General features: G+C 36.9%; 1 protein-coding gene across 1 annotated transcript in view; it reads left to right on the forward strand.

The window, feature by feature from the left end:
- LOC132395162 (contactin-associated protein-like 2) overlaps nucleotides 1-13780 on the forward strand; it is a 1263978-nt gene that overhangs the window by 333176 nt on the left and 917022 nt on the right. Inside the window, exon 8 of the mRNA XM_059971460.1 lies at nucleotides 9217-9481. Coding sequence (XP_059827443.1) covers nucleotides 9217-9481 — 265 coding nt within the window. The remainder of the gene's footprint in view (nucleotides 1-9216; nucleotides 9482-13780) is intronic.

A 13780-nucleotide genomic window follows, 5' to 3' on the forward strand; every position in this document is an offset into this window, starting at 1 on the left:
TTGGTGACCTCCTTCAAACAAATAGAATAAGATAGTTTGGCTGGCATAAAGATTATCTAACCACACTTCTCAGCATGTTTAGGCTGTACACCAGGGCAGTGTAGTCACAAAAATCAGGGACAAGCCCTAACTAATGCACTGCAGCCAGCTGGCATTTCTCTGTGGAACCCCAAATGACAAACAAAATGAAGCAACCCAATATTCATTCATTAATAAATTTTAATCATTCTTGTGCACTATGGGCAAATTGGCTGTCAGGTTTTCTTATATTGCAATAATGATTATAGTTAAAAAGTTGTTTATAAAACATTTTTGTGACACATGGGACCCACAAAACTATTATATTGTACGTGCAGTTTTTTCCCTTCTTAGTTCATGTAAACTGGAACTCATCTCACTCTGCTGTGGTATGCTGAACATTTCTGTTGCACTAAATCAATAAAGCAGCAGACTTTGCCATATGTTTCAAGAAGCATTGCTATTGATTCCTGTACTCTTGATTACAAAAAGAAGGCTTAAATGAAATACTGCTTCACAGATCAAACCTATTGTTAACTTCTGAGTTTGCACTTCAGCTTTCCTATGGGGAGTTCACTGTAAAACAGTTAACATATATTCACTCAGGCTAAACTCTGGGGCTCCATCGTGCTGGTTGTAGCTGGAACTGCCCTTGGTTAGCTGTCAAAACTGAATCAAATCCTGAAGTGAGTTCATAATTCTGCTGTGACATACAGAAGGCTGAATCTTTCAGTACTCCACCCAACAGCCAGGCTCGATCTCGCTCAGTATAACAATCTTAATGAGGTAATTGCTACTCAGATCCTCCATAAGGTCCAACATGGGTGCAGCATCCAGAACGCCTGTTCTTTCAGTGGGATTTTCAGTTCTTAGGCATAGACTTAGTGGAAACAGGATAAGGTTTTTGATTGACATAATTGTTTTGATGTATTCTTATATATTTTAATTTCCTTTATATCTTAAATAAATTTAAACTATTTTAACATTATTTTCATTTCAAAAAAATTTCACTGAGACCAATGACTGTTAAATACTGTTGATGACTGTTAAACCAAAAACCGTTAAATAACTTTAAAAGAAAGTAATGTTGCACTCAACTCCAGAATTACCTCTGAACCGGGGCATCTGCTAAATATTATTGGTCCATTATGTAGACAAAGATAAGGCACTGACAACAGATTAAAAAATTACATCTATTTTCATATCTATGTATGTTCATGAATACCTTAAAGATATGTACACTCTGTTAGTAATAGGATTAACTTTTTTTCTGATGTTCAATTGATAGATTTGTGAATCTAACCCTTAGATATAATCAGTGGACAATCAACAAGACTATCTGCTCAAATACAGAATCATTTCTAGTTGATTTTTTTGATCGATCAGTCTTGAATGTGGGAATTATAAAAAAAAATACACTCTTCCTATATTATGTTGCAGAAAGGCAGGCAATTTGGTGCATTATTTTGCTGTTTTTGGCAGTAATATAAATTCTTCTCCTCAAGCAATATGAATTTCAGAATATCAATAGCTTTTTTAGTTTGACTAAACTGTCACATATTATGATAACTATTGTAAAAGGATCTTGGGACTTACATTCTCAATAACTGTTGCTACAGATCAGTTCTTATAAGTATAGGAAATTTAATAAAATATATTCCTGTTGAGCAGACCCTTCAGTGAGCTATTATAACTGAACATTGGGATATCTATACTGCTGATACAAGCACAGTTTTAAGATGACAGCTGGAGATGCCTTTCATCAGTAATTATTACTAATCAGGTCAACAAGTAAGAACAGAGAAACATCAACAACAGATTGATTTCTATACAGTTCAAACTGTAAAATATAATTTTCCTTTTACGTTGAGTCGTGTGTATTTAAATACCTTGAATGCAAGCAAAACAGTAGTATTAAAATTTTGTTCCTGCATTATTCTGTTGATAACCTTTGCAAAAAAAGTAGTTTCAAAATTGAAATTGAAAATAGAATTTGGAATTTAGATTTTTGTTGAAGAATAAATTTGACATTTGCTGACACCAGATACACATGTGTTCAGATCTAATTCAGGTACTGGTGATAAGAGAATAAACAACTGTGTGGCCCAGTATGACTGGACAGCACGATACCTGTAGAACACAGCAATATGAGCCAAGGCTTATACTTACAATATTTCAAGAACATTGCCTGCATTCAGAGGAGGAACTTCTTTAGGTGGTGAACTGTGGAATTCATTGTAACATATGATGTGTTGCAAGTCGTTGGATATATTTAAAACAGAGGTTGATAGGTGTCAAAGGTTAAGGGGAGAAGGCAGAAGAAGATGGTTGAAAGGGATAATAAATCAGCTGTGATGGAATGGCAAAGTCATGTCTTCGAGCCAAATGGTATAATTCTGCTCCTATGTCTTATGGTCTTATTCAGAAACATTGAATCCCCTAGAGTACTGGACGAAAGAAATTTCCTTTATGGTACAATCTTCTAAATGATAATTTTTGATTTGCCAAATTTTTTAATCAAAATTTCATTATAATGTTAAATGTTACAGTATATGATATAAATAAATTACAGCTTACAAACTACTTTTAAATACTTTATTATCCCACGCTTTTAATGAAAGGCTGAACTGTTTTCTGACTAGCGAGTTATCTGAAACTGCCCTTGGTTCACATTGTTGATTGTAGTGTGGTCTCACACATAGCCTTCAATTGGGAGGTTGCCCCCAGCTCAATAAGCTGAGGGAAGACCCTGCTTCCAGCAGAAGTAGCCTGCTTGTCTCTCAGAATGCCTTGGGCAGCAATTCAGATCCTAAATCAAAGTCCTAACCAAGCTGTCATTTAAAATTAATGTTTGTGACATTTAAGAAAGTCAAGCCCTGTCACAAATACAAATTTTGTCCAAAGAATTAGTTATTTAGTTTTCTCAACTTAAAATACAAGGAAAAGCAGACACACACTATATCAAACACATTTTAATTTATTGAATTAAATTAAGTTAAAAGGGTTATTAATTTTCCATACTAAGCTGTGGCATAGTATGGAAGCTTCCAAGCCTGTGAGTTGGGACATCTGAGAAACGGCACATTGCCCCATTGGACCACATGAAGAGTTCACGCGTAGGTGCCCTATGATTTGACACTTAACCCTTACATATTGTTCGGGTCAAATTTGATCTGTTTTGACATTTGACAGCAGTAAAAACACCCTAAATACCATTTTTTAGCTGAAATTTGATGACTTCTCCAAAAGTGACCCACAATGTGCAAAAATGACAATATTTAAAGATTTTATACTTTTGTACAGATGCTACAAATTTTTGTACATTGAGGCTGTTCCGGGTCAAATTTGACCCGTATCTATTGAAATGGATTTTAGATCTTTGAAACATTAATTAAGGATTAATCACCCATTTATTAATGTCAGATAAGCTATTTATACATTCTAAATAGATCTGTGGTTCAAAATTTGGTATAGACACTTGTTATGAGGGGATTCTTGGGCCGGGTCAAAATTGACCCAGACCATACTGTGAAGGTATAGAATATGAACAGGTTGCCTGGGTTAAGTGGAGTGAAGGGTTGGATTTTAGCCCATGTTTGGAAGTTGTGGTCTTCTGTCTATTAATTCAGTAAAAATGGATCCTTTAGCCTTTCCAAGCAGAGTTGCCCCAAGTTGCATGCTAACGATAGAGAAAAAATTGGTGAAGTATTATATAGAATCTTAAAAACATCTGAAGATAAGGGATGTCCAGAATAAACTCAAGGATTAATAGTACTAAAAAAGAAGCTGAAACTTTGATACTTTGCCTCACTTCTTAACAATAACTCTCATTACTAAGATATAGCAATGAATGAAGAAACAAGACAGTTTCTCTGGACAATTACTATTAGACCATAAGACATAGGAGTTGAATTAGGCCACTCAGCCCCACTCCCCAGCCTTCTCCTGTAACCTTTGATGCTGTGTCCAATCACAAACCTATAAAGCTCTACCTTAAATACAAATGACCTGGCCTCCACAGCTGCTTGTGGTAATAAATTCCACAAAATTCACCACCTTTTTGCTAAAGAATTTTCTCTGCATCTCTGACTTAAATAGATGCTCATCTATCCTGTATTTGTGCCCTCTTGTCCTGGACTCCCCCACCATGGGGAATATCCTTTCCACATCTACTGTGTAGGCCTTTCAACATTCAAAAGGCTTTAATAAGATGCTCCTTCATCCTTCTAAATTCCAGTGAGTACAGACCCAGAGCTATCAAACGTTCCTCGTATGATAACCCTTTCATTCCTGGAATTATCCTTGTAAGCCTCCTCTGAACTTTCTCCAATGCCAGCACATCTTTTCTTAAATGAGGAGCCCAAAACTGTTCACAGTACTCAAGGTGAGGCCTCACCAGTGCCTTATAAAGCCTCAGCATCACATCCTTGTTCTTGTATTCTGGACCCCTTGAAAGGAATCTAGCATTGCATTTGCTTTCCTCACTACTGACTCAACTTGCAAGCTAACTTTTAGAGTGTTCTGCACAAGGACTTCCAAGTCCCTTTGCATATCAGATGATGCAAAATACTCATTTGCTTCATTTGCCTCCTTCTTGTCTCCTGTTATTATTTCTCCAGCCTCATTTTCTAGCTGTCCTATATCCACTCTCATCTCTCGTCTGTTTTTAACATACTTGAAAATATGTTTACTATCCACTTTGATATTATTTGCTGGCTTACTTTTATACTTCATCTTTTCCCTCCTCAAGATTCTTTTAGTTGCACTCTGGAGATTTTTAAAATCTTCCCACTAATTTTTGATTTGTTGTATGCTCTCTCTTTTGCTTTTACATTAGCTTTGTCTTCCCTTTTCTGCCGTGGTTATACTAATTTGTCATTTGAGTATTTCTTAGTTTTTGGAATACATCTATCCTGCACCTTCCTCGTTTTTCCTAGAAACTCACAGCATTGCTGCTCTGCTATCATCCCTGCCAGCAGCTCCTTCCGATTTACTTTGACCAACTCCTCTCTCATACCACTGTCATTTCCTTTCCTCCACTGAAATACTGTTCCTTCCAGACTTTACTTTCTTCCTATCAAACTTCAAGTTGAACTCAATTATATTGTGATCACTCCCTCCTAAAGGTTCTTTTATGTTAGGTTCCCTAATCACCTCCAGTTCATTACATAACACCCAATCCAGTATAGCTGATCCCCTAGTAGGCTCAATGACAAACTACATTAAAAACGTATCTCATAAGTATTAAACAAGCTCACTCTCTTGGGATCCATTACCAACCTAATTTTCCCAATCAACCTGCATGTTGAAACTTCCCATGACTATCATAACATTGCCTTTTTGATACACCTTTTTTGTTTCCCATTGTAATATTTGGTCCACCTCCCAGCCACTGTTGGGAAGCCTGTATATAACTGTAATCAGGGTCCTTTTACCCTTTCAGTTTCTTAACTCAACTCACAAGGATTCAACATCTTCCAATCATGACACATTTTTCTACTGGTTTGATGTTTTCTTTACCAGCAGAGCCACTCCACCCTCTCTGCCTACCTTCCTATCCCTCTGATATAGCATGTAACTTGGAATTACAGCTCCCAACTACAATCATCCTTCAACCATGATTCAGTGATGGGCTCAACATCATTCCTGACAATCTGTAATAGTGCTACAAGATCATCCACCTTATTTCTTATACTTTGTGCATTGAGCTATAACACTTCAAGTACTGTATTTGCTACCCTTTTTGACTCTGAATTCCTAATGCACTGATACTCACCCTGCTGGCTGCAATTTTGTCCTATCATCTGCCTGCTCTTCATGACAGTCTGACTGCATACTATCATTGCTTTTTCACAATCCATCCTATCCTGAGTCCCTTCACTCTGGTTCCCACACCTCTAGCAATTTTGTTTAAACCTTCCTCAACAGCTCCAACAAATCTACTCGTGAGAATATCGATCTCCCTTGGGTTCAGGTGCAACCTGTCACTTTTGAACATGTCATACCTCACCGAGAAGAGATCTCAAAGATACAAGAACCTGAATCCCTGCCCCCTACACCAGCTTCTCAGCCACGCATTAATTTGCCAAATCATCCTGTTTCTACCTTCACTGGCACGTGGCACAGGGAGCAATCCAGAAATTACTACCCTGGAGGTCCTGCTTCTCAGCTTTCTACCTAGCTCTCTAATTTCTCTTTTCAGGACCTCTTCCTATGTAATTGGTACCAATATATACCAAGACATCTGGCTGCTCTCCCTCCCTCTCCAAAATGCCATAGACATGATACAAGATGTCCCTGACCCTGGCACCAAGGAGGCAACATAACATTTAGCTGTCCCTTTGACATCCACAGAATCTCCTGTCTGTTCTCCTGACTATTGAGTCCCCTGTCATGACCGTTCCCCTCTTCTCCCTCTTTCCCTTCAGTTACAATAGAAACGACAGTGAGATCTGATAAACTGTGGAACCATATAAAGGATAAGTCATCAAGTAAGATGGAATGCAATGATTCAGAGTTTATGTTATTTAACTATTCAAGAAAGAATATAAATATAGTGAACTAGTGTTAGGTCAACATCAGTGAGAGCAAAATATTGGAAGCATTACTTAAAGATAAAACGAAAAATGTCTAAAATACAAAGATATAATGAAGGATAATCAACAGAGAATTCTAAAGTGAATGATCTGCTCAACAATATTATTGAACAAACTGAAGTAATCCACACAGAAAACTGGAGGAACTCAGCGGCTCATGTAAAATCTATGAAGAGGAATAAACATCCAATGTTTTGGCTGAGACCCTTCAACTGGAGTAATAGAATGGATCTGAAATTTTTGACTTTTAAAATTGTCTTTGATTCATAACTTAAGATCTAAGACCCCATAATTTTCAGTCAAAATATCTGGAGCCAGGGAACAAGGGACAAAATAGATACCCAACCAACTACAAAGCAGAAAACCAAGTAGGGATTAAAGGTAATTAATTGGACTGGCAGAAGACATGTTCTGGAACTAATGCTTTTTACCATATACATAAATGCTTCAAACTCAGGATCGCAAGATTGATGTTAACAACACATTTGAGGCTACAGAAAACTGTAACAAATTAAATGCTAAGTGGATTTAAGTGTCTCTAAGTCTGAGGTGCCAGATATTACTGGGAAAAGAACCTCTGAAAATAATGGCAAGTAACAATAAGCTAATAAGCCCTCAAGATGCCCACAGGGCACAGAGATGAATTTATAGCATACATTTCTGAAGCATAAATTTCTAATTTTGTAGATGTGGAAACGTTATTCCCAATTACATGGATGTTCAAAAAAGGATTTATAAATATAAAGTAGTCACCAATATACTGTATCCAATTATAAATCAGGAGGAAAGGAGTTCTTTACATAGAGAATGGTAAAAAAAAAATCTGTGACTAGTAATCCATCTCACCTTGTGGCAGTAAAAATGATGTACATTATTGGCTGAATGCACTTATAACATTTATCTCCTTTGAAATCAATGGGGCTAGTGTTTGAGTATGATAGAAAATACAGTCATCACAACAGAGCATGTTTAAAGGTAGAGGATTAACTTCTAAACACTGGGTCTTGCTACCACATGGCAGAAATATATAAATAGATGGCAGAAAGGAACAGACAATTTAGTTTGTTGTGATGACAGAAACAGAGTACAAACATAGGGCATAAACAAGGCATGTCTCTTCTGATTGGCTTGTTTCTGCCCGGCAAGTTGAATGCTATCAATGTATCTACCAAGTTAATTGCAAGGTGACGTTCAAGTGGTGATGGTACCAGAGGTAACTGCATACATCACTGGGGCAGTCAGCCGATCTTTGTTTAAGGAAAACAAACTGGAAAATCATTAATCCATAGTGAGAGTGCTATTCCTCCTCTGTAAAGCAAACAAAAAGATCTTGTACTCCAATAAAATGAAGTCTTAACTTAATGGGAATTAACACAGAAAATCAAAATAATCCAGTGTGTCTATCTAGAGCATGGGGTCCATGGACCCTAGGGTCGCTTGCTTAATGGTATTTGTCCATTCCCGAACAAAGTTTGGGAACCGCTGATCCAGAGAAAAGACAAGATGGCTGCACTTTCCCACTTGCAGTACCACTGGTTCCTGCAGCCACTATCCCACCATTATAATAATTGACATTGGTTACATTCACCCTCTTGAATATTACAGCCAGCACTTTTCTACAACTATTTCACTCAGCTCTTTGTTAAACATTAGTTAAACTTCAGATCCAATTTTGTGTTGAGCTAGCTGATCAGAATCAGCAACAATTTAATTCTTATAGTTTGGGTCAGTATTATTAAACTAGGCATCTTGAGGACATAACTAGTTCCTTTGATTAATGAAGCTATCCAAGCAAGGAGAAGTTCTACAGCCCCTGGCATAATTTCATGTCCTCCAAAGAACTTGACAATTGATAAAGAGTATTTAAAGTAAAAAAATATTGCTGGAAATATTGCAGATCTGGCATTATCTGTGAAGAGATGAATGGAATTAACATCTCAGGCTGATGATCCATCAAGACCATTCAGAAATTCAATTGAAAAACCATTGATCTCAGTTTTAATGCTACTTCTCCCTCACTTGTTGCTTAGTTCATAGAGCATTTTCTGTTTTGATTTCAGGTTTCATGCATCTGCAGTTTTTTTGCTTCCCTTTTTGAAATGTAGCCACTAATATAAGAAACATGGCAGCCAATATCCATCAAGCAAAGTCTGACCTGTGTTCATCAGGGCACACAGAGGTATCTTTAAAATATCCCTGTGGGAGATTTGACATAAGCCTCACCTGACTGATGTTCCCTCTGACAGTACAGCTCTATCTTGATATTTTAGCAGAATGATATGGTAGAAGTTTGCAGATTTCTGAAGAGAGTTGTATCATAAGACCATAAGATATCGGAGCCGAATTAGGCCAATTGGCACTTCAAGTCTGCTCTGTCATTCCATCATGGCTGATTTATTATCCCTCTCAACTCCATTCTCCTGCTTTCTTTATTATTATTGTTTTACCTTGTTCTGCCTCGATGGACAATATGAACAATAGATATAAATTGAAGGGATGGAGGGGTGGGTGGGATTTGCAACATATTTCTGCAAGATTGTCTGAGGAGAACTAGTGTCTACACTTGATAGTAATGTTTTCTCTCCATTTTTTTCCCTTTCAGGGTAATTTGAGTTTCTCTTGTGTAGAATCTCATGCCATCCCTGTCTTTTTCAATAGCAGCAGCTACTTGCAGCTGCCTGGACGCATGAACCAGGATTTGTTTTCTGTCAGCTTTATGTTTCGGACATGGAACCCCAACAGCTTGCTCTTATTCAGTAAACTTGCTGCAGGTTATGGAACAGTGGAAATCAATCTCAGTGAAGGAAAAGTTAGCATCAACATCAGCATCAATCAGACAAAGATGAACAGCATTGAGATCTCAGCAGGTATGTGATGGGGAAAAGCAAGGATAAATGAAAATCTTAAATGAGTTTTGGGGGAAAATGCAAAAGATGAAATATGAAACATATCAAGGAAACCATTTTAAAAATCCAACAATTATCATTAACTTTAAGATCTCATTGTATTATGCATTGTTGATGTTTTAATATATGTTATGTGAAAAAATATTCAAGTATTTTAGGTGAACAACTGATGCTGCATTGTGAAGCAACATAGTTTACAGCACACAACTGATGTTTTAAGATTCCTGAATTTTACAGGATGAACAGTTGTATTTAGTATTGTTGCTTCAGCATCACCTTCTTGGACCCCTTCATTTGTATCCTGCAACTCAATAATACTTCAAAGTATAAGGATCTGAATATTGGCCTGGGTGATGGAGATCTGGGCCTGGTCCTCCTCTTTTTCAGTGATTTGGTTCACACAGCTGCGTGATCTTCCAATTGCCCTGAGTATCCAGTTGAACTGGTGGCCTCACTGCCATGGGAACCTGTGAATCAGAATGGACTGTAAGTAGGTCTCCAGTACCAGAACGAAGCCCTAACCATGGCTGCCAAAGGCCTTTATTATTTCTGGCAATGAAGATCATTTAATACCAGTTAAAACTTATTTAAATGATAAACAACACTGCATTTCTTTTAAAACAATTACTGACAAAATAATTTATTAAACAAAAGGGTAAATAGTTTTGCTTTTTGTTTATTTTACAAAATATTTTCCATAATGATAGGCAACCCTGTTCAAATGAAAGGGTCATATGAGGTATGAAGATATAGCTAATGTAAAGTGAGGTGGCCATATGTTAAATGTATCCAGTCAAGTGCCCTACAACACTTAGCCAAGGTCAGAATTATATCATCCCTGACTCAGAGGGATGGGAAGTCACACCTGAAGTACCGGGTATAGTTTTAATCTCCTTATCTATGGATGAATATATTTGCATTAGAAGCAGTTCAAACTATGTTTAAGGTAACTGCAAGGATTTCCTCCAAAATCACAAAGATGTGTGGATGGCTAGTTTAATTAGTTGCTTTAATTTACCCTTGAGTGAGTAGTCATTTTAAAGTTAGTGCAAATGCAGCCTGTATTCACATGGAAGACACACAGGTTTGGATATTGTAGTGTAAATTATGTCATCTTTTTAAAATTGTTTTTATTCCGTTCTTAATAGTGGATTTCGGTTAATTGGCCGTTGTTTAATCAGAGCAGCTGCTTATTTGGGATAAGCAGCAAAACCTAGTCGAGAAACTAGCTGGGGTTCCCTTTGTTTATTTGGGTCACTATACTGCTTAACTGGGACAAGAGACTATTGCTGAATAGTTTCTAACTAGTGTCAGTTGTGTGCACTTGTATGACTGTTAGACACTACACCATACTTAAAGTGAATAGTTATTAAATAGCATCAGTTGTATATGCTGGTGTTCATAAAGCAGTGATTTTTGTCACTGATAGTTGGCGAGAAATAAGCAGTAAGACAAATCAGAACTGTTTTGCTGTCTGCAGTTTCATGCATTTTGGCTTGGGGATGCCAGAAACGGCTGGGAGTGGAAATGAAATTATTTCATTACTTCAACAAGCTAGGAACTGGAAAGAATTTGAAGATATTAAGAATCAACTTGAATGTTACAATGAAAAGGAAGATTTGGAGGATTTAATTGTTGAAAGTATTGTATGAAAGCCATCCATTATCTGCACTTGTTGTTTGCACTGATTTTGTTCATTTACAGGCAAGCAAAAGAACTCAGCAGTATACATAAGGTGAATTCTCCTTTGATAACTGTTAGGAATAAATACACAATCTGATAGTATTTTTGACATATTGGTAGTCACGTGGTACTGCAGATGCTGGAAATCTGGAGCAACACACACAATGTGCTGGAGGAGGTCAGCAGGTCAGGCAGCATCCATGGAGGGTATAAACAGTTGACGTATTGAACTGAGACTCTTTGTCAGGACTGATGAAGAGTTCTGTTGAAGGATCTCAGTCTAAAATGTTGACTGTTTATTCCCATCCATAGATGTTGCCTGAACTGCCGAGCTCCTCCAAAATATTTGCAATGTATTGGTAGTGTTCTAATTTGCTCCGTGTTTCATTTAAAGACATAAATTGTTACTCAGATAAATAATAGTTAGTCTTTTTATACCTTTGAACTATCTCCATTAAATTCTGCTGATTGAGGCAGCTGCTTAATTGGCCCAAGACATATTGGTCCTGATTTGAACCAATTTACCCCAATCGACTGTATTTTCATGTTCCTAGTGCTACTGACTGCCAGGGGATGTCAAAGACAGTAATAGAAGTTCAGTATACTGATAACTTTGTTAGCTGGCAGAGCAGGGTGGGAAAGGGGGAAGAGGTACTACATGGAAATCTGTACCATGTCATTCTAGAACAAAACAGCCTGACTCTGGTAAGCAGCTAACATTTTGGGGGTAAAAAAAGGTTTGTCCTAGAGGCTCAGTAATATTTATTGATATGACAGTTTTGTTCCCAAGCAGCAATTACCCTTCAAGGCTGGATGGTTCCTGTGGAGTTATGCATGGATGCTTTGCCCAAGGGTCAGGAAGCTTGCTGTTTTATGCAGGTTTAGATGGTTAATGAAGAACAGCAGGTCTTCTCACAATTTGAAACTGTGAGCATTAACATTAAACAAAAATTGCTCACTTAGTGTTTTCTCAGTGGCTTATTTTGGATGCTCTTAAACTTGACATTTTTCTGTCTGACACCTAGTTAATGGAAAAAATTCTCCCAAACATTATATGAAAATGGATTTCAAAAATAAAGTGAAGACTATACTCACCATTTATTTGAGCAGCTTTACTTTAGCTAGAAGACAATTTGAAAATTATGCTTTTTAATTGTGAATCTTCATTGAGGAGCTGCCAGGGAACCAAATGTAGTGAATAGGTAAATTAACACTGACAGAAATATAGTTATTAACAGATGGAGCTTCAGGGATCAACCATGTATTTTAATCCAGCATTTACTGCTGGGCTCTGAGACTCTTCGAAATTTCTTCCCAGTTGATGTAATTTATAGTCTATTTAAATATTAATGTCCTCAAAAGAAAGAGGTCGGGTGAATCTGAAAATTATTGCAATCAATTGTTGTTTTTAAGTAATACATTTCCAGATGGAGATAAAATTATTGCCTTTGTGTTGTTCTATTGATTTATTTAAAATATAGCAGAACTCAAAAGTTTATACCCAAAAGTCTCTCAATCTCTCAATATGATCTTTTGTATCCAAAAGCACAAATGGGACTGTAATTCAACGTCTCATCCAAAATTAATGACATGTCCCACAATGCAACACCCCCTGAATGGTACAGTCAGCATTGATTATGCATTAAATGGTTTGGCATGGAGCTTACAATGTTTGATTGGAACAACAATGAATTATTGAAAACAAGTGTTATGTAATACATGTAAGATTGAAATACATAATACTGACATCAGATGAATATTATTCAGATGACTAAAAATAAAGAAAAAGATAAAAAATAGTTTACACAGACTCTATGGTTCTTACACAACGTATTGTTAACAAAGCCAATGGGATATTGATCTATGTGGCCAAACAGTACAAGATAAACTGGAGAAGGCAACAATTCTTTTCTGCAGTTTGAAATGTGGATGCAATCATGAAGAAGACATGTAAGTGGAAATACTTTATTAAGAGTTTGAGGGGATTTGACATGACACCAAAGTCTCTAGCAACTTCCTACAGATGGATTGGATGGATGAATATTCTGACAGATTGCATCACCAACTGGTAGGGATGCTCCAATGCACAGGATTGAAAACAGCTGTAGGGGATTGTAGACTTAACCAGCTTCATCACAGGTAAAAACCTTCCCACCATTAAGGACATCTTTAAAAGTTTGTGTCTCAGGAAAGCAGCATCTATCATTGAGGACCCTTCCAATCCAGGACATATTCTCTTTTGATTAATACCATCAGGAAGGAACTACAGGGGGAGCCATAAGATGAATAACTCTTTAGGAACCACTTCTTCCCTTCTGCCATCAGATCTGTACAATCTGTACAATTAGCTTAAATGCTAATTCACTATTTTGCACTTTTAGTGCACTATTTATATATTATATTTCTTATAGTAACTTGGAATGCATTGCACTGTACTGCTGCCACACAAAAAAACTATTTCATGACATACGTAGGTGATAATAAACCTGATTTTGATAGCGCATCTTAATGCTATTCTAGAAAACTGAGGATCATTTGAATAATGGAGGGGATAACTGGATTGATTCCAGTGTGTGA

The sequence above is a fragment of the Hypanus sabinus genome, chromosome 6 (assembly GCF_030144855.1).
Source record: "Hypanus sabinus isolate sHypSab1 chromosome 6, sHypSab1.hap1, whole genome shotgun sequence".
Lineage (NCBI taxonomy): Eukaryota > Metazoa > Chordata > Chondrichthyes > Myliobatiformes > Dasyatidae > Hypanus > Hypanus sabinus.